Source organism: Danio aesculapii, chromosome 16, assembly GCF_903798145.1.
Source record: "Danio aesculapii chromosome 16, fDanAes4.1, whole genome shotgun sequence".
NCBI classification, from domain to species: Eukaryota; Metazoa; Chordata; class Actinopteri; order Cypriniformes; family Danionidae; genus Danio; species Danio aesculapii.
In genome coordinates this window covers 46,123,111-46,143,226 of record NC_079450.1, presented here as the reverse complement: position 1 = coordinate 46,143,226, position 20,116 = coordinate 46,123,111, and the positions used below count along the sequence as shown (strand labels likewise).

General features: G+C 36.3%; 1 protein-coding gene across 2 annotated transcripts in view; it reads right to left on the bottom strand.

Annotated features, from left to right (window-relative positions):
• gask1a (golgi associated kinase 1A) overlaps window positions 1-20,116 on the bottom strand; it is an 81,297-nt gene that overhangs the window by 24,096 nt on the left and 37,085 nt on the right. For both annotated transcript variants that reach the window (XM_056475513.1, XM_056475514.1), the window contains exon 2: window positions 9,458-10,753. In XM_056475513.1, coding sequence (XP_056331488.1) covers window positions 9,458-10,753 — 1,296 coding nt within the window. The remainder of the gene's footprint in view (window positions 1-9,457; window positions 10,754-20,116) is intronic.

Sequence of the window (20,116 nt, the reverse complement as noted above, 5' to 3'; positions counted from 1 at the left end):
TGATAATAATAATGTGCACGTGATTATTGAAGTGCTTTTAACATTTGATCTTTTCAGAAATGGACAAAAGTGAGAGTGAAGTGCGAAAAAACAAAGGAGAATCCCAACAAAACAAAGAAGCAAATGATTCTTTCAGCAACCTAAAGCATGAGCAAACTGCCATGTATAACTTTTATCATCACCTTTTGGACTATGAACTCGTAATGACGGAATTACTCTCTTTACTTGCAGGTGAAGATCAAAGACAGATGAGAGGTTTGCATTGACTGTAGGCTATTTGTTGCGTGTTGTTTTTGAACCCAAATAAGACCTAAATGTATGTTATGTGGAGATTTTCTGTAATTAATATCATATCGGAGACTGTAAGGGTCTGTATGTGTTCAAATATGTTGCATTTATTTATTTATTTTATATAATAGCAGACGTTACAGTAGGCTATTTCGCACTGTCATTGATCTGCAGTTATAATCAAATCATGTTCATAGAAAGGTTACGACCTGTACAGCTTGTATTTCCTCGAGCGAGAATGACGTCTAATGAAATTTTCTGCTGTACACCATGCCGACCATTGGTATCCTTTTGGCAGTGGAAACGCAAACCTGATAAAGGTGACCCGTACTGACCCGTACCATACCGTACTGTACCACTCAGTGGAAACGGCCCATAATTCAGACGGTGAAACTTTGTTTTAAGGTACAATGCTTGCTATTAGCAAACCATTGTTTGATGGTTGAAACCACAAACTATGATTTGTACTCAATAAACACAGTTGACGTTGTTGTTAGCCTTTAGGGATTTTTTTTTCTTTTTCAAATATTTCCCAAATAATGTTTAACAGAGCAAAACATTTTACACAGTATTTTCTATGATATTTTTTCTTCTGAAGAAAGTCTTATTATTTTGGCTTTTCAGTTTAATAAAAAAAACATTTTAACATCAGTATTATTAGCCCCCTTAAGCTATATATTTTTCCGATTGTCTACAGAAGGGATACCCAAACTTTTCAGCCCCTCACCGCCAAAATAACAATGCCAGTGACTCACGACCCCCACATTCCTCGGAGGTGGTCATAAATATACAAATGTTGCACACACAACAATAGGCCTATACAAACATGAGCATACTGATGAGAAAAAAAAGTGCAACAGTCTAACAAATTTATATAGTAATTTATTAATTTGTTTAATTTAATATTACCCTCACTTAATGAGACTGGTGGACACAATGTTTTCAGCACAAGTCTATTCTTGGTTTCATTTTGGAGACTGCCACTCAGACATCATCCCCAATGTCAAATTCTTGTATTTGTTTATTCATTAAATTTTTTTAGGGGGTTTTCACCTTTAATTGAAAAGGACAGTGGAGGTTAAAGACAGGAAAGTATTGGGAGCAGAGACAGGGAAGGCAAAGGACCGAACCCAGGTTGACATAAGCACAATGGTACCATATGTTGGTGCACTCAACCGCTAGGCTATTGGCACCAACCTTGTATTTGTTTTTAATCTATTTGATTGGGATAAAGGTGTCAGAACGTTTAACCTGGTACTATAAAATCAATCTGCTGCAGCTGACGATATTGCTGTGTTGGTTATCTAATGTAAAACACACAATCCTATAAAAAATTAAAAGGCTGATGGCTTTTGATTAGCATGGTCCTGCTTTTTTATGTAACTATTAACTACTATTTTTTTTTATTTTCTGTGGGTTATGAATAAAATATGGTAATCCTAATAGTTTGATCAAATATATTTGACTTCATCTTCAAAAATATTTGGAAATCATCAAGCGACCTCCTGTCGCTGACCCCCACTTTGGAAACCATTGGTCTACAGAACAAACCATCACGTGCTAACTTGCTTAATTACTCTAGTTAAGCCTTTAAATGTCACTTTAAGCTGAATACCAGTATCTATCATGTTTAGAAATGTGTTAAAAAATATATTATTTTCGTTAAACAGACAGACATTTAGGAAAAATATATACAGGGGGGCTAATAATTCTGACTTCAACTGTACAAATTATCCATCAATATCTTAATAGGCAGATAATTATCTACCAGCTCATAGAGAATAATGTGTCTACTATTATAAAAGTATGCACGCAGTGTTTATTGGTCAACTTCAAGAGCTCCAGATTTGCCCCTCTTGCTGAGTCTGACAAGTTTTTGCTACCAGCCATGGCACTTCCACTGTCAGTTCATGCACTCCGTCGAGAAATGCTAAATAATTTAGAGAAAAATGACATTTTGAATTTAAACAGAAGCAGATAGAAAGCCTTGCAGTAAGCATTTGCATGATTCCCTTAGGATGTAAAAGTTGACATGCTTGACATGAAATAAACAAATAAAAAGAGAGAAAGAGAGAGGTCAAAGGGTTAAACTGAACTGCATAAATAATGAGACTGAGAATGACTCCTGAGATATAAATTATGATAGACACATTTGGAGTTATTATGCACCAAATGCTCTCGACTGATTGACTGATGTTTAAAAACAGGCTATCAGGGCTGATTATTTACTGCCAATCAAAGAGAGTGAGAAAATGCATTGAACTGGGAAAAAAAATCTCTCAAAATTGGATGATGATGGCAAAAATGCATGGTGACACTTTATAATAACTATACACTATGAATCATCCATTAAGCATTAGCAAATAGTTAGTTCATTATCTGTTAAGTATTAACTCTACATTAATCGATATTAGTGAGCCGTTTATAAAAACAGATACAAATGCTGTGTTCTTGACTTTTAAGCACATTTTATAATATGTACCAGCAACTGAAGGGTTTTATTCTTAAAAAAAAAACAACAACAACTGGTTACATGTAGGCTATATTACCTTGCTTATTACACAGCTACCTACCCCAAAAGTTAACAATTAGATACAAAGCATTAATCTAAGCTGTAATAAAGTACTAACAATTAATTTAAACAAAGCTTGCAGATAAAAAAAAACGGATGGATCCAGCCTATTTTAACCTTATTATTCAGTCACAAGATGGCACCGAACACTCAAGAACAGCGATGCGTCAGATATGCTGTCAAGATTATTTGCAGTACATAATTGAGTCTAGTCATGGGACAATAACCATTTTCAAGTATACTATTTTGAAAAGTCAAGGTTTTAAAACTGCCAAAATTTTCTACTCTACTAATTTAATTCTAATAGTATCTCCAGCAGAAAATATATCTAAAGATGCAGTTTTAAATGGTAAAGAAATCTGTGTTTTTAAAACTAATGTAGACAGCAGGTCAATGATTCATTTGAATTATTGAGCCTGACATGTTCACCGCTCCAAAATATTTTAATAGTTTCTTAAAATAAAATATTTTGAGTTCAAAGGGGGAAAAGTAAGTTTTTTTATCCAGACATTTATCACAATACCGTGAAACCGTGATATTTATATTTAAGATTATCATACCGTCAGAATCTTATACCGGCCTATGTCTAACTGAGCCTGTGTTATTTATTTATTATAAATAGATAATACATATATAGAATACAGAATATAATATATAAAATATCATACCGGTAGTTTTGTGACTGGCTAATCAGAATCAAGTAGCATATTCCAGTGAGATGTGTAATAATATGAATTAAAAATGTACAATATAAATTTTTAGTAAAGGGAATTTAAATAATGAGTTTAAGAATTAAATTAAGTAATGTGTTACCACCAAAAAATGCTTTTCTTAGATTTTTTTGTCTTGTTTCTAGTCCAAATCAAATCAAGTCCAAGTCTTAAAGAAAAAGCCTTTTCTACACAAGCAAATCTTTTTGTCTTGGTTTTAAGAAATAATATGTAAAAAAATTTCCATAAAACAAGCAAAATAATCTGTCAATGGGGTAAGCAAAATAATCTTATGTCAAAAGAAAAAAAACTGATTATTTTGCTTAACCCATTGACAGATTAGTTTGAAAAACTCACTCAATTTTGCCATTATTTTAAGACAGAATATAGATTGATGTCTATAAAATGCTTCTTGTTTTAATTTACAAAAAGATATTTGGACTAGGAACAAGACAAAAAAATCTAAGTAAAAAAGCAAGTTAAAAAAGTGTTTTTGTTTATGACCGAGCAACCACTTGCTTTTGGTACAGGTATCAGCAGATATCCAAATTAATACCTGGCCATTAATATTGGCCACAGAATGTATATCGAAACATCTCCAGTTGAGAGATTTCTAGATTAAAAGCAGCCATCTATATGACATATAGTAGACATGATGAATGGTGCTGACAGCTTCACTTGAATTCCTGGATAACAGCATCAAGAATCTTAAAATACTTCATACATTTTGTCTGTGCTGATACGAGTATGAGAGAAAGACATGGTTTTTTACTCCATTATTTACATATTGTATTCGTGTGAATTGACTTTTTGTGTTTGTTTTGCTGTCTGTGCTGCAGTTCCCATAGGGAAAGCCCACTGTATAAAAAATTATGGCAGATAGGATAGCAATAGTGGGAAGCAATTAATACTGGCATTCTGATTGATCAGATCACTTGTACATTAGTAAAGATTATTGTCAAATCACATAATGTCGAAGAAAGTTTTCCACAGTCACTTTCGATGTGTTTCTTTTTTAGAAAGGGTGCATGGTTTTTCCTCTATTACCTATGTTCACATTTTTTAAGCGTCGCCATGACAACAATGGCTCTCGAAAAATGACCAAAGAACAGTGCAGCTATAAAGAGAGTAAAAAGTGGAAAACAGGAAGAAAGAAAGGCAAGTGTAAAATATTCTTCTAAACCTGCTAATGAGGTGAGACTGAATCACAATCCCTGTGATCATCCAAATTAGATGTATTATCATTCATAGTGAATTAAAGGCTTTGTGGAAACTCGTGATGCTGTTTCAACTTTCAGCATGCAACCCTGGACTACACAACCAATCATAAGTAAGTATGCATTTTTTGGGAAACTGAGATTTATGCAGTTTATGAATATTAAAGGTGCTGTATGTAAGTTTTTGACTCTTCTAAAGCATAAAAATACATACAACCATGCAATACCATACAACTAAAGTCAGATATTCTGCTTTAAAAATGTGTTACGTGCTGGAATGACTGTCTTTATTTTGGTTCCTTCAACCTGCCCAATGCCAGTTTAGCCAATTATATTTCAGCACCCACTTGGTGGAAAATTGTGGATTTCATTCATTCATCCATGAAGGCTCTCAAAGTATGCGTCTATGACCGAAATGCGATCTCCGTTGGACAGTAACAGACTTCAAAATGAGACACAGATTCAGAGTTCCAGATAAGCTGGTTATTAATTAGCAAATAATATAAATATTACAACTGTACACATTAGGTGTACATTGTCACCCAGTGTGCTAACAACATGATACCTGACGAGATTTGCATTGAAGCAATTTGGTTGTTTGTACCAGACAAAACATGATAGAAACTTAAATAGAGCCATTCAGAAGCACAGAATAGTGCACTCACTGCACTCGAACGGAATGGTAATGTTTATAACATAATCAATACGTATTAAACCTCTTTAACATTATTAAATGTAGAAGGTGAATCACTGATATGTGTTGGCTTGCATTGAGTCACAGTTCTAAAGTTCAGTTTCAAACGGTTTATTTTATTTTCAAGAACTGAGGTAAACTGAAGGAAAGCTTCGGCCTGGCGCACTCCTCAGAGCTCCATGGTGATCGAGTCAAGCTCCAGACTGAGATGAGAGATCCTCTGTGTGGGGCAAAGTTTGCTCTTCCCTCGGTTGACCCGAAGTCCCAACTGGTCGAGGTGCCAAAGCACCCTGTCTTTGTGCATGATCAATTGATCCCTAGAAGAGGCTAAAATCAGCCAATCGTCGAGATAATTGAGTATGTGGATGCCCGCAAGCGCTAAGGCATTCTCCATTAGCTTGGTGAATACCCTTGGAGACAGAGAGAGCCCGAAAGGGAGGACTTTGTGCTGCCATGCTCGTCCTTTGAACGCGAATCGGAGAAATGGATGGTAGCAGACATGAAAATACGTGTCCCTTAGGTCTAAAGCTGCAAACCAATCTTGAAGAAGAATGCACTGGAGTATGTGCTTCTGCGTAAGCATCCTGAATGGCATTCTGTGTAAATGATAGTTCAGTCTCTGCAGATCTAGAATTGGTCTTAACCCCCCACTCTTTTTGGTCACGATGAGAGCCTGAGACAAAGGGGCCCAGCGCTGCGAGCTGGAAGGCTGAGCATCCCAGACTGGCAGGGCTCGGGTTTGCGCATCAGGAGAGAGAGGAAACGGCTCTTTTATTGAAAATTTGGGTACTGCCAACCCGAAGGCCAGCAGTGGTGTTTTTAAAGTTGACTGTAGTAGTCCTCGGCCTCCCACCGAGGAAAGAGCAGGTCCCTTCTTCTCCAGATGGCCAGTCTCAGGGACACTTCGCAGTCCGTTTACCAGACTTAGCACACCGTAGGGCGTGGCATCGCAGTCCCTCGGTGAGCTCTGCATTGCTGCTTGGCTGGTGGAGTGGGCAGCGGAAGCGGAGCCTGAGGAAGAACCACACTCTTGGCCTGGCCTGCAGCAGTGTAGGGTCTGGCAATGAGAGACTCAGATAACCTGCATGCTTTGGAATGAGTTTAGGTGGACTTCTCAAAGTGGAGTGGCTCTGCGGGCAAAGATTGACCGCAATAGCACGCTCCACCTGGGGTATCGCCTCATATCCTCTGGCCGCTCCGTCATCAAGGGTGGTGGGTGCGGAAGCGCACGAGTACCGGGCAACTTTGGGACAAGCCATCTCCAGTCCTACGGCTGACGCAGCCCAGAATAACACGGCTAACATGTCCGACTCCAAATCTGAAACTTCACTGACAACCCCGGAAGGTGGGTCTGTATCTTCACTGAAGCATGTCAGCCCATCCTCTGATGCAGCAGTGGACATCGTGTCCCTGGCATCTTTTTTTTTTAAACATATCATGAGAGCTTTTTATATGGATGCAGATCAGACAAACCAAGGTAACACTATTTTTTATGAATATACAAATCTATTTAAAGGTGAGTTGTCTAATGTCAAATACTGATGAACTGACCTTTGGAATTTAGCAGTGTATCTTAATCTAGTAGAGATGTAAACTGTGATGACTCCATCAAAAAATTATGTTTTTATTTGACTGCTTGTTACAGATGTCAGGTTCTGGTTCACACCTGTGTTGACAGAGAATGCTTATAGCAAATGCAGTGAGACCCCTGAACCTGAACATCTTGCTTTTTTTTTGTTTGTTTGTTTGTTTTGCCAACTCTAGACATGCTTAGAAAGCAGAGTTAGAGTCTGTCTCATTACACACAGTGGCAGTTTTGAGGAACTCAAAAGCACAATATTCTCAACAGGAAGTGAATTCGTAATACTGTCCTGGGCTATAAATATGGCAAATCTCAATACATGTAGGTCAGTGTAACAATCTAACCCATGACAAATATGGAAAGTGTTCAGAAAACATGTTTGAAACCAATTTGACAAGATCGCATACTTCACCATTAATGAGTTTGAACTGGAAAATTGCCATCGCTAAAAATGGAAAACTTGAATTGCTTCAAGTACCAGTCTTGACAGGTATGCTGTTATGTCAACCCAGACTCATTCTGAAAACTTAGCCCTATATACATATCTGGAGAGTGCCAAATATGTCCCAGAAGTAAATTTTTTTGCAGTTTTTGTTTTCACAAATCGGCCAGAGGCTGCTGTCTATTCTTTTTTAGATCTCAAATTTCTCTCGTGAGTGCCATTCGCACCTGCTCTTTTTGCGTAAATCCACCAGAGTCTGCTGTCGACTGACTGACTGACCAACTGACCAACCGACCGATCCCTCCACCTTCCTACTTCCCTAAACCCAACAAATAGTATTTTCAAAAGCACTGATTGACCGGAAAACCCACTTTCCTAAACCCAACCGACAATGTTTTGAAAAGCAATCCAGAAAAAGGAACGTGGCTGTTGTTTTTGTTTTACTTGTTTGTTTGGAATCGTTCTTCACCAGACTCGAACCCCATCGTCATGGTCAACTGCATCTCAATTTCACCGACATATACTGCAAGCCTCTGGACAAACTGGTAACAGCAGGAAAGCCACCCATATCAAAGTAGGCGGTCAACTGCTATCATGAAAAGGAACGGTGTCATAGTGCCCCGTAGAGTTAGTTTTAAAGAAGAAATGCAGCCATATGTAATTCTGGCTACATAATTCGCGATCTCCAGAAATGTATATAGGCTACGTTTTCAGAATGAGCAGCACGCTAAACTTTCAGATTCATAAAAAAAGGTTAAGTGGCACTATTTGAACGTGTCCTTAAACTATAGTAATTATAAGTAACAATGCATAGTTCCATGCAATTTACTCTAAACCTAACTCAGATTCTAAACATAACCATATAGTATGTTCATATAGTTAATCTTCCTGAGTAGCTAAATGAATGTTTAAACTTTAACAAGGACACCTTAAAATAAAGTGTGACCAATGTTTCTAACCAAAATGATCAACTGCATATCAAAATGCATATGAAATGTATGGACTTTAACCTTGTAACCATAGTTTGTAACCATTTTTATTCTACACTGTAGGGCTGCACGATATTGGAAAAATCTAGCATTGCAATATTTTTTTATTTTGCGATATATATTGCGATATGAATACAATTTCATCAGATGACTTAACATCTCTAGTTGGAAAGAATTTATAATGTTAGATCAATTGGGATGATTCTGAAGTGGAAGTGCATCTCCAAAAAAACAAATTTTTTTTCTAAAGTGTTTTATCATTTCTCAAGTTCAACAGTATTTAAGTACAGTAATTGAATGATAAAAATTAAAATAATTTAATAAAATGAATCATTGTTAAAGTCACAAATGATACAATTTCTTATGCATGAATGCTTTTAAAACCATAATATAATTCCAGGCATCAAAAACACATGCAAATGATGAATTATAATACAAACTCAACATTGTGTATATCTTGTGATGTGTCTATTGCGAATTATTACATTGTGATATCGATACCGAAATGATACTACTAAACTATTAACAATTTCCTGAAAAATCTATAGTAAGTTATTGGCAGCAGTTCGCCAGTAACTTACTGTAAATCATTTACAGCAAAAATACAGCATTTACAATTCCAGCACTGTTTACCTTGTTGTACATGTATTTACAGTAATCTATATATTTACTGTAAAATTTACAGTAAATTTTACAACGCAACTTTAAAATACAGTAACATACTGCATAAATGTCCTACAGTAAAATACAGTTCACATTACAGTTAAATACAGTGTAATTTACAAAAATCAATAATAGTATGTTTATTTTTTGGGATTTATATTATAAGATAATCACATTTTCTGATGTTTTTTTGCAACAAAATTTTGCAGTTTACTCTATACACTACATACAATATATATTTTTATACATCAAAAATCAAATACCAAAAAAAAAACATGATGCTTTTCCACTGTATCTTACCTGCAGCAGGAAGTCAAACAAGGCCAGTTGCCCCCACTCTGAATGGTGAACTCCCACACATGTGGTAAAATTTTGCGGGACCTGAATTCCACACCTGCTCTTGAGCAGAGCCTGATATTGTGGCCAGGTGAGTGAAAAAGAGTTCTGGTCGTTCTCAGCATCAGACAAATGTTGGATACTAGGATCCCACCATACCACCGGTCTAGGAGTTCCAGACGTGTATTGGTATGGTAGAATCTCACTGTGAAATGCTCTCAACACTGCGGGCAAGCTCCGGTTCAGACCTAAAACTCTGTCCAGGTGAAAGGCGAACACTTCAGACCAGTCATTGGGGCGTTTTATAAGAGCACAGCTTTCTGTCTGACAGCGTTTGAGATGACCTGCAGAAGCAAAGGTGTCATTTTTATCGCTTAATCCGACTTGAACTACTTGTCCATGGCCAGGAAGCCGGGCTTTACTCAAAACATTTCCTCTGGAGAGAAGTGCCATTTTTTTTATATCATCTGCACTGAACCAGGGGAGAGACTCTGCTTTGGTTTGGTTCCAGGTTTCAGTGAAAGTCTTACACCAGTCATTGATGCCAGCCTCAGCTGGAATACTATTGATGCTTTCTCTTTTAAATTTGGGCCTCTTCCTCTCAGAGGGCCCAGCTTGTCTTTCATGTGTTCCTGCTTCTCTAGGGGCCTGTTTCAGTTTTACCACCTGCTGTGCATCAGAGAAGTGCCCTACAATCCTCTCTACTTTGTCCCCATCTGGAGTGCATTTGTGCCTGCATGTCTTGTAATTTGGGCGGAGGCTCCGGATGCTGGCAGGCTGAGGGAAAGCTGGGTCATGTCTGGAGCGAAGGAGATGGATGGTTGTGTTGGAGCTGCTGCTATTTCTAAGTCTAACAGCTTGCGCTCTTTTGGCACTGCCTTGGAATGGCTTGATTGGATTTTTGTTTGCATTCTTCATATATTGTTTGCTTGAAGGCTTCTTGGTTGATGCTTTCCCTTCAGCTATTTTTCCAGAGGAAAACGATTGATGGAAATGACTGAACATCAGGAGATGTTTAGCAGAATCTTTCATTTCAGGGTTCTTCAAGGATTTGCCTGGAAGGTTCCTATACGGTCTGAGAGACCACTTCTCCAATAGCTTGCTAGGTTTGTTATTGCGAGGGCCTCGTACGTTCACTCTGATCTGCTCAGATTGGAATGGAGGAAGGGTGTATATTATTGCCACTGACAGACTGAAGAGAAACAGGAAGGCCACCACAAACCGACATTTCAGTCTGAGCTTCATCCACAGCCTTAAAGCCTGCAAGACACAGCCGAGAAGGTGTTTGTAAAGACAAATGGGACAATAAAGTCAGCAAGCAGGTCATATATTTAAAAGAGAAATGCTTTGTAAACTCAAACAGGAAAAGAAGTTTGGATTTCAGGGGAATGTTTTTAGAGGGAATTCCATTCATAGTCTAGATGTTGAACACATATGCTGGATATTCCTTTCACCCTTTTCCATATGTGGTAGAGATTTTCCACATGTGTCAGTTCCATTGTAATCTCAATACAGGCTCAGTGGAAAACTTGCTCACTCTAATTTTTTTGTGAAACTCTATCACTGTAAAAGAGATTCAGAGATGATTCCTTGGATTTACAATTTTTTTAACATCATTACATTTAATTTGTTTGTTTAAATTCAACCCATATAAATGGTTTGCAACAATTTTGCAGAAATCATATTTTTCAGCGTAGTGTTCATTTTACATAGAAACTGCAGTCAAAAAATGTTGTGAAACCCCAAAAATGTACTTCAACATACAGTTGACTGCCGTTTCAGATAAAATGAACACTATGGGGTGGTTAGACACAAACAACCTTTGTTCATTTTCACACTAATGATATTTACAGGGTCATAAAATCGATGAATATGTAATAACATAAATATGGAAAAACAACTTAGTTGTGTTCACAATATGTTGTGATCTTCTTGGAGCAATGTATATACATGTAGAATACGGTTAAAACGATTTAAAGAGCACCTATGATAAAAATCAACTTTTGTAAGCTGTTTGGACAAAACTGTGTCTAGGTATAGTGTGTCTACTGTCCTATTGGGATGATAGAAACACATGTCTCTTTTTAAAAATTTACTGATGTTAAAATAGGATCCAAATCCCCGTGATTTTGAGGCCCACTGCAATATATTATAGGCAGGGGCGCCGCTGGCCACCATGGGCCCTATGACAAGCTGATATTGAAGAGCGGGGATGAGGGGTGGTGGGGGGGTTATGGGAGTTGGTATCGCGGCTGAAAGTGAAAAGGGGGGGGGGGGGGGGGGTTGGGGGGAATTGGCGCGGGCCTTTGATAATGTCTCTGTTTGTTTGTTTTCTTTTTTGTTTCCAAAATGAACAGTAACAATATGACAGACACAAAACACTCTCTATAGCCATTTCAAATATTTAATTTTACTGTAGCAATGTGAAAAAAAAGTTTAAAGCACTGCATTTTCTTACATGCTTGTGCTCATTGCATAACGTGTAACAAATAAAACAAAAAAAGAAAACAATTTTAAAAATCAGGTATATTTAAAACAAGAATAATTTGCTGACACATAATACAAATTTTACTAATTGTATGAAATACTAATTAATTGTCACTTTAAATCTGTATGCTTTGCCACTATCTTTTAAACCACTAGGTTTTACTTATTTGTCTGCAATAAGTTTTTGAACATGACATTTGATATATTTTAATAAGTACAGGTTAAAATTTGTATATTAATTATCTTTCTGTCTCGTTATTGAAATGAAATCATTTATAACATTTCTCTAATGTGACTGTGAGAATGTTGTTACTTTGGTTTTTATAAAACATTGTGAAAACGTTTTCTAGGAGAACATTGTTTAATCTGGTCCTTTACCAACATTTTCAAAACATTGCTAGAATGTTCTTGTTCATTGTTTTGGGAAAAACATTTTTTGAATATTCATTGGATATTACATTGAAATGTTTTCTTTAAAACATTAACACAACCTGTAGGGAATGTTAGCCAATGTTGAGAGAACGTTCCTTGCTAGCTGGGGCTCACCCTTATAGAGAGGGTGAGTAGCGCTTTCATCCAGGAAGAGCTCTGAGTAGAGCCACTGCTCCTCCACATCAAGAGAAGTCAGCTGAGGTGGCTCGAGCATCTGTTTCAGATGTCTCCTGGACGCCTACCCAGTGTACCCAACTATTTTCAATAAAAAGTAGCTAAAGCCTGCCCGAAAAGTAGCTAAATGTTGCCATATGACGTCACATACTAATTTGCATATCAGTTACACCATCACGTAGTATCTGACAAACATAAGCCCATCATGCCGTGTACTTTATTTTATTAAAACATTACATCCAGATGCACAATAAAAAGGTTCTTGTTAACATATTATTTTGTGTGATGATTTCATTGCATAATCACAACTCAAAACTACATCTTTATGTAGTTTACAAAATAATTAATGTTTTCTCAAATTGACTGGCCATCTCAGCCAAAGCATTATTTGAAATATGTCCATTTAGATTTGTATAAAAATATAGATATGACTACTTGTAAAATACAAACACTTTTTGATAAGATTTTTTTATTTTTTAAATATAACACTGATAATGAACAGTTACATTCTTCTAAACAATCACAGCTTGTGTACTTACTCTTATTGTGAAATTAACACATTTGTGAAAGTGACAACAATTATAGCACTATTGGAAATTATTGCTACCGAAATTACCAACAATTATACATGTTAACAAATATCAGTAAATTAACAGTTATGAAAAACAATCTGAGCTAGCAATTTAACTTGAATGTGATATGTGTGTGTTGAGCGAAGCCTGCAGCCACTGCTCTTATGAGTCAGTTTTTAAAAAATTCTAAAAGTAGCCAAATGAATGCTAAAAATTGCTAAATTTGTTGCTAGGTGCTTAAAAAAAAAGTTGCTGTAAACCATTGTCAATCAATCTCCTCCATGTCTCCTGTACAGTACAGAATGTGTTCAGCTTGCCAGATTAACATATATCATCGATCACTAGCAGTGTGAGTTCCAACAAGGATGCAAAAAGGCGTGTAACTGTCCGCAGCAAGATCATCGTAAAGGGGGTCGCCGCACCACACAGCGTCATGCAAATATAGGTTTAAATCAGGGTACGCACACCAGCGTCGCAAGTTGGCGGCTGTTTGCAGCACCCAGCTACGACTCAACATACTGTTCATATTTCTGCCGCTCCACATGTGCACGTCCGGTTTGTGTTACTTCCAACTGTCATTTGTGTGGCGCATCCGTTGTCTGGAGTGTGCTTTAGCTTTGTGGATCAGTGACTGCAGGAAAAAAAGGAACACGCTGGATGGCAACATTATTCGCACAAAAGCTAAAAAGCTTTATGAACCTTTTTGCTGACAGTGATGAATGTTTACGCCTGACAACAGGTTTTGATCTTTGGTGTGTTTAAACAAGTAAGAAAAATGTGAAAATGTTAATGCCTGTCTGAGAAAAGTGTGTAGTGAGGGGTTTTACAGCCTTAAAACATCTTTAATAATTGTAAAAAATTGTAAATCTGACTACTTGTTTTAGAACGTAACTCCCGCGATTAATGAGGGACCATTGTATTAGCAAAAATGGACATGTATTAGCACCCTCTAGTGTATTTATCAATGGAAATGTGCAACAAAATGTATGCATTTTGCACAAATGTAGGTTTGGGCACATATTTCCAATGAGCCTGTGCTGTTTAATCCCAGGTTTCGCATTGTCAGACTATAACAGCAGAGTACAGTAGACTGGGTCAGTCAAAGCTCTTAGTTTTACAAAGAAATGCAGGGAAGTTAATCAGGCTGAATAGAGAACATTCAGTTCAAAATTATACTTAAACTACAAAACATAGATCTTAGATCTATGAACAAAGATTACTGTAATGAGAAAACCGGGTCTTGAAAATGTCATTGTATTTGATGTGTTTTTAGTTCCATTCTCTAATTTTCCTGCCCCAGCCTTGACCATTCTAAACTGAGCAAAGCCTGTCATTTAAGGTTTAGAATAGGCACCAATCATCCTGAAACTGTACACACAGCTGTAAAAAGTAAAATATAGCATGAAAATGGCTGCTGAAAAAGGAAAATAACTGTGAAAAACAGTCATGAGTAAAGAGTACAGCTCTTTCTGCCTCCAGCATTTCTTTATAGAGCTGTTTTGAAAAAGTAGGTTGCTATATAAGCTATAGTAAACGTAGCTATCCAAAGCTATTTAATGGAACAACATTTTGTAACTATATAACCATACTTCACTATACCTTTAATCAGGATTTTGACATGCTAGTCATTAGAAAAAGTAGTTTACTGTTAGAAAAGCTAAACTCCACTTCAACAAATGTACTGTAGTTATTGTGGATTACAACCAATTTAATATATTCGTTAATTTTCCTTTAGCTTAGTCCATTTATTCGTCAGGGTTCACCACAGCGGAATGAATCGCCAACTTGTCCAGCATTTGTTTTACACAGCGGATGACCTTCCAGCTGCAACCTAGTACTGGGAAATGATTTATTCTATTTAGCCTATATAATGTAGCCTACTACTTAATAACATAATACATGTGCAATAATAATCATGTTTCAGACATTAAAAAGGTTTTTATAAAGAAATAAATATCAGTATGTGCATGATTATATACCTAAATGCTACATCTTTCCATCTATATGTCTGGATGGTAAATAGGAAAGAAATTTCTCGATACTGTGAGATCTCTCCCTCCTGGCTGACATTTTTATGATTTTAGCAGATAGCACCTGTGAAAGACTTTCATTATGCTTCAGTTTAAAAAAGAAAAAGTCTTGTGTGCAGTTTCACAAGGCTGAGAAGTAACACCCTGCTGCGGACAGGTTAGGGCCTGTTTGACTAATAACTTACACAAAAAATGAATGTCTCTTTGAAGTCAAGTAGATATTTAGGTCATAATTGTTTTTACAAGTTTGTGCAGTTATAGTTATGACTATAAGTCATTGATTTAAGTTACTATTGTAAGTTATGTTATTTTATATTATTATTATTATTATCATTATTAAAGTTAGAATGCGTGTTGTACTTTTAATAAAGCCTTATATTATTGTTATAATGAAAAAAATACAAAAAGATAAATGATTTAACTTATAATATTACAGTATTTTTCAACCATTAACAGTTGTGCAGTATTGAAGCCACAAGTTCAAAACTGTTCACACAATCAGCTAAACAAGGGTCTATGCAGAGCAAATTGTGAATCACTTTTCGATGCTTTCACACATTCCCAAACTCACAAATTCCCAAACACTTTTGTTATTCATACTCTACAAGTGGCAAAAAAGCTGTATATTTTCAGCACTTTTTCCACATGCTAACAAACTCGCTTCAAAACAGAATAATTATATATTGCATGTATTTTTTTGCCTTTTAAAACAGAGAAAATATTACCGGAAAATGAAATAATTTTTCCAAGCTGATCACAATTTTAATTGAAAGCCTACTCAGGATTCCTGCTTTAATGTTCTTACATTTTTTTTAATTCTAAAAAGTTTTTATTTATTTATTCATTTGTAAAAATGGATACACTTTTAAAAAATTCCTGTAGAATCTACAGTAACTCACTAGCAACAGTTTTCCAGTAACTTACTGCATTTAAATTCACAGCACTATTTATCTTGCTGTATATGTATTTACAGTATCATATATCTTTACTGTAAAATGAAGAGTAATTTTTACAATGCTACTTTAAAATACAGTAACATACTGCATTACTGTCAAATACAATGTAATTTACAAAAATCTTTAACTATAATTAATCGGAAAAAAATAAAAATTTTAACTATAACTAATAGGGAAAAACGTTAAATTTAGTGATAAAGTAATTATGTAAGTACAATACAATCGATCTCTAAATTTTCATATGTACCAACATTTTGAGGTGGATTACAATAGACAACAAGAATTGTTTTGTTCCAAAGATTGGCTCTCTAACTTGCAATTGCATATGGTAGCAAATGATTTTCACTTGTACTGTAAAGTAGGCCTACTTTACAAGAAATTAAATTTTTCATTCTTATGACACATTCTTTAGCACATTCAATACATGTAAAATTAAATACTGTTGTACATGGAAATTCCTTCAAACTTCAAAAATAAAAGTAGTTAATTTCTGTTTCGCTGCATGTTGTTGTTGTTGTTTAGGCAACCCAGGCTCATTCTGAACACGTACCCCTGTATACATTTCTAGAGATTGCCAAATACGTCCCAGGTGGTATGTTTTTTGCAGTTTGTGTTTTCGCGAATCCACGAGAGGCTGCTGTGTATGCTTTTTCAGATCTCAAATTTCTCTCACGAGTGCCATTCATGCTTGCTCTTGTCATGTAAATCCACCAGAGGCCCCTGTCGACTGACTAACCGACCGACCGATTTCCTCACCCACCTCCTTTCTTAAATCCAACCAATAGTGTTTTAATAAACACAGATTGACCAGCGCCCACCCACTTACCTAAACCCAACTGACAGTGTTTTAAAAAATAAATCCAGAAAAAGATAAGCCCTCGGGGCTGCCTGATTTTTACCATGTTTTCCGATTTGACCATTCTCACCCTGTTATTTACATTATTTACTTGTTTATTTAAATGTTTTGGCTTTTGTTTTTGTCTTACCTGCTTTCTAGAATCATTCATCGCCAGACTCGAACGTCGGGCAGACTGGTGTCTCAAGTCCGCCAATGTACGCTGCAAGACACTGGACAAACTGATAACGGCATGAAAGTCGTCCATATGAAGATAAGCGATTAGCTGCTAGTGTAAAAAGGAATGGCAAGCTTATTTTAAGCTGTATATAATATAATATAATATAATATAATATAATATAATATAATATAATATAATATAATATAATATAATATAATATAATATAATATAATTTAATATAATATATTTACTATAAATATTAATTACAAAAAAATTATGTTTGATTTTCTTTTAGCTTTTCTTTGTTTCTTTCAGCCTAAATGATTTCAGCTTAAACTCACTTAATTTTGATATAACTTCTAATGTTTAAGAAATATAACATCTCTCAATGTTTAGATGTATTATTGAAATCAGAAGCATCAAACAGATGTCAGAAATCAGAAGCCTAGTTTTTGCATCAAATCTCAGAAAAAGGTGTTGTAAAAAAGTACAATTAAAATTGAAAGCTTAGATCTGTTAATATCATTTTAATCCAAGTGGTTTGACCCTTTCTCACACCTTCACAACCATACTTGTTTTCTTTGTTTTCTATTTCCACCTGGGGATACTCATCCCGAGGCCTCTAGACAATGTGCAGCACCATTGATGTGATCCAAGTCCTGTGATGCAAACCATAGAGGACTTCTAGAGGTCTCCATAACCCTGGACCAGGCCGTATCCTGAGCAGATGCTGTGGCTGTCATAGAGGAGTGGAGAGCATGAGACTGATTCCTGAAAGACCCAGTGATAGATGAGTCTTCGCATTGATCTAGTGGGCCAGCACCCACCGGTGACCTACTCACACCTGTAGCTTCTCCACGATTGACATCCAGCATTCTCCAGCCCCTGGCACCTAGACTGCAGTTCTGCACAAGACGTTTGGCTGTAGGAGAAATGGTCGTGCCTAACTGAGCCTGGTTTCTCTCAAGGTTTTTTCCATGACTTTCGTCAATTGGAGAGATTTTTTTCACCAATGGCTTGCTTGGTTTAGGACTTGTGGAGCTGCGCATCGATGGATTTGCTCTTCAGTGTTTGGACTTTCAGCAGTGAAATTTAAACCACACTGAACTGAACTAAACTGAATTTTAACTCTGAAAACTGAACTAACACAATTTCAATTAACTCTAACTTCTATGTTAAGCTGCTTTGAGACAATCTACTTTGTAAAAGCGCTATAAAAATAAAGATGAATTTAATTTAATTGCATTTACAACAACAATTACATTTCACAGAGGAATCTTTAAACTTGGGGCAGCGTGTTAACAGTAAGCCAGAAGCGAAACCTCTCAGCAATTCACATGATCTAAAAAAAAGCTGTTAAGAAAACACAGTGAAGCATTCAATCTCTCACTGATCCAGACGCACACAACACCTGCCAAAACAAATGTAACACAACCATTAACAAATCTTCGACTTCCTAAAGTATCAAATGTGTCTGAATTCCCACTGGAAGAGCGAGTGGAAAGTTGACTAAATGTTCAGACAGTTGAAGGAAAAGGCTGAATGTAAAGCTTGTGTGAAACCTCAAAACAAACTGAAGTTGATGTGTTTGTGTTTTCGATTAGAAGGCTCTTGCAAATGAAGTGTCTTGCTTTAAACTCTCCGTGTTCCTCTTAACAAGTAAACATACTGACACCATGGTGTGTTAAACTGGCAAAAGCAAATGATACAAACGTGTATGGCAAAGACATCACACTGTTAAAGAAGGCAACAATCCAAGCACAACAAACACAAGAAGACAGATGGAAAACATGAAGATGAATTACGCAGACTTGCATGTTGTTTTGGGAAAATCAGGGGAAAATATCTCAAAGCCATTGTTTTCCAGTAGGTTTCTTGCACAGACTACGCCTTGATGATTCAAAACATACTATATAAATCATTTGCTGGTGAACTAATGGCGTACTGGAACAAACTGGAGTAGTAAATTCCAAATAACACTGTAAAAACAGCCAATTAACTCAACAAACAAGCTGTTTACAGTCAAAATATGACTTCATCACATTTAAAAGCAAGGTGTTTGAGGTGTTAATGGAAGGTGACATACTGTATATATCTCACTTATTTACTCTTTTAATCTGTTTTTCTACTTGATTTATTTGGCAAATTTAGTTCATTTCACAGCAGTGAAGACACTCTGGATATTCTAAATGAATTGTTCAGTATAATCGACTCTACCCTACACAAGTTTGTATTTTATAATTATTATAATATTATGTCTTTGAATGACGTCTTTTATTACAGTCAAGACTCGACTTATAAAGACTGGACTCCACTCATCTTTTCAAAATTGTTGTAAATCTGCTGGTTTTTGAACCACTTTTTTAGGGTCATGCCACAGCATCTCAATTGAATTCGAGTCAGGACTTTGACTAGGCCACACCAAAGTCTTCATATTGTTTTTCTTCAGCTATTCAGCAGTGGACTTGCTGGTTTGCTTTGGATCATTGTTCTTCTGCAGAACCCAAGTTTGGTTCAGCTTGAGGTCACTAACAGGTGGCCGAACTTTGCCCTTAAAGATATTTTGGTACACAGCAGTATTCATGGTTCCGTTTATCACAAAAATTCACAAATTTACAAGAAAGTGACTAGCAACAAATCTAGCGTCTTTTTGTGTTACTGGAGATTTTGTATAGACTCTCATGTGCCCATACTGTACCGTCCCTACTCTTCTCAACGAGCTGCGGTTAATGTCGTCAGCCCCTCCCCCCTCTCAGAGCACTGACATTCAGCCTGAGAGCAGATCACTCCTCTGCGTACAGACAGCAAATGATTTTGTACCGGGAGTGTGGGTATCTCCATTGTACAATCAAACTGATCTGCTTCTTTATTTTAACAATTTACTTTGACCTTGTTCACAATTACAGATATTTAAGTGACAGTTTTGGAACTTGTCCGAGTTTATTATATCTGAGAG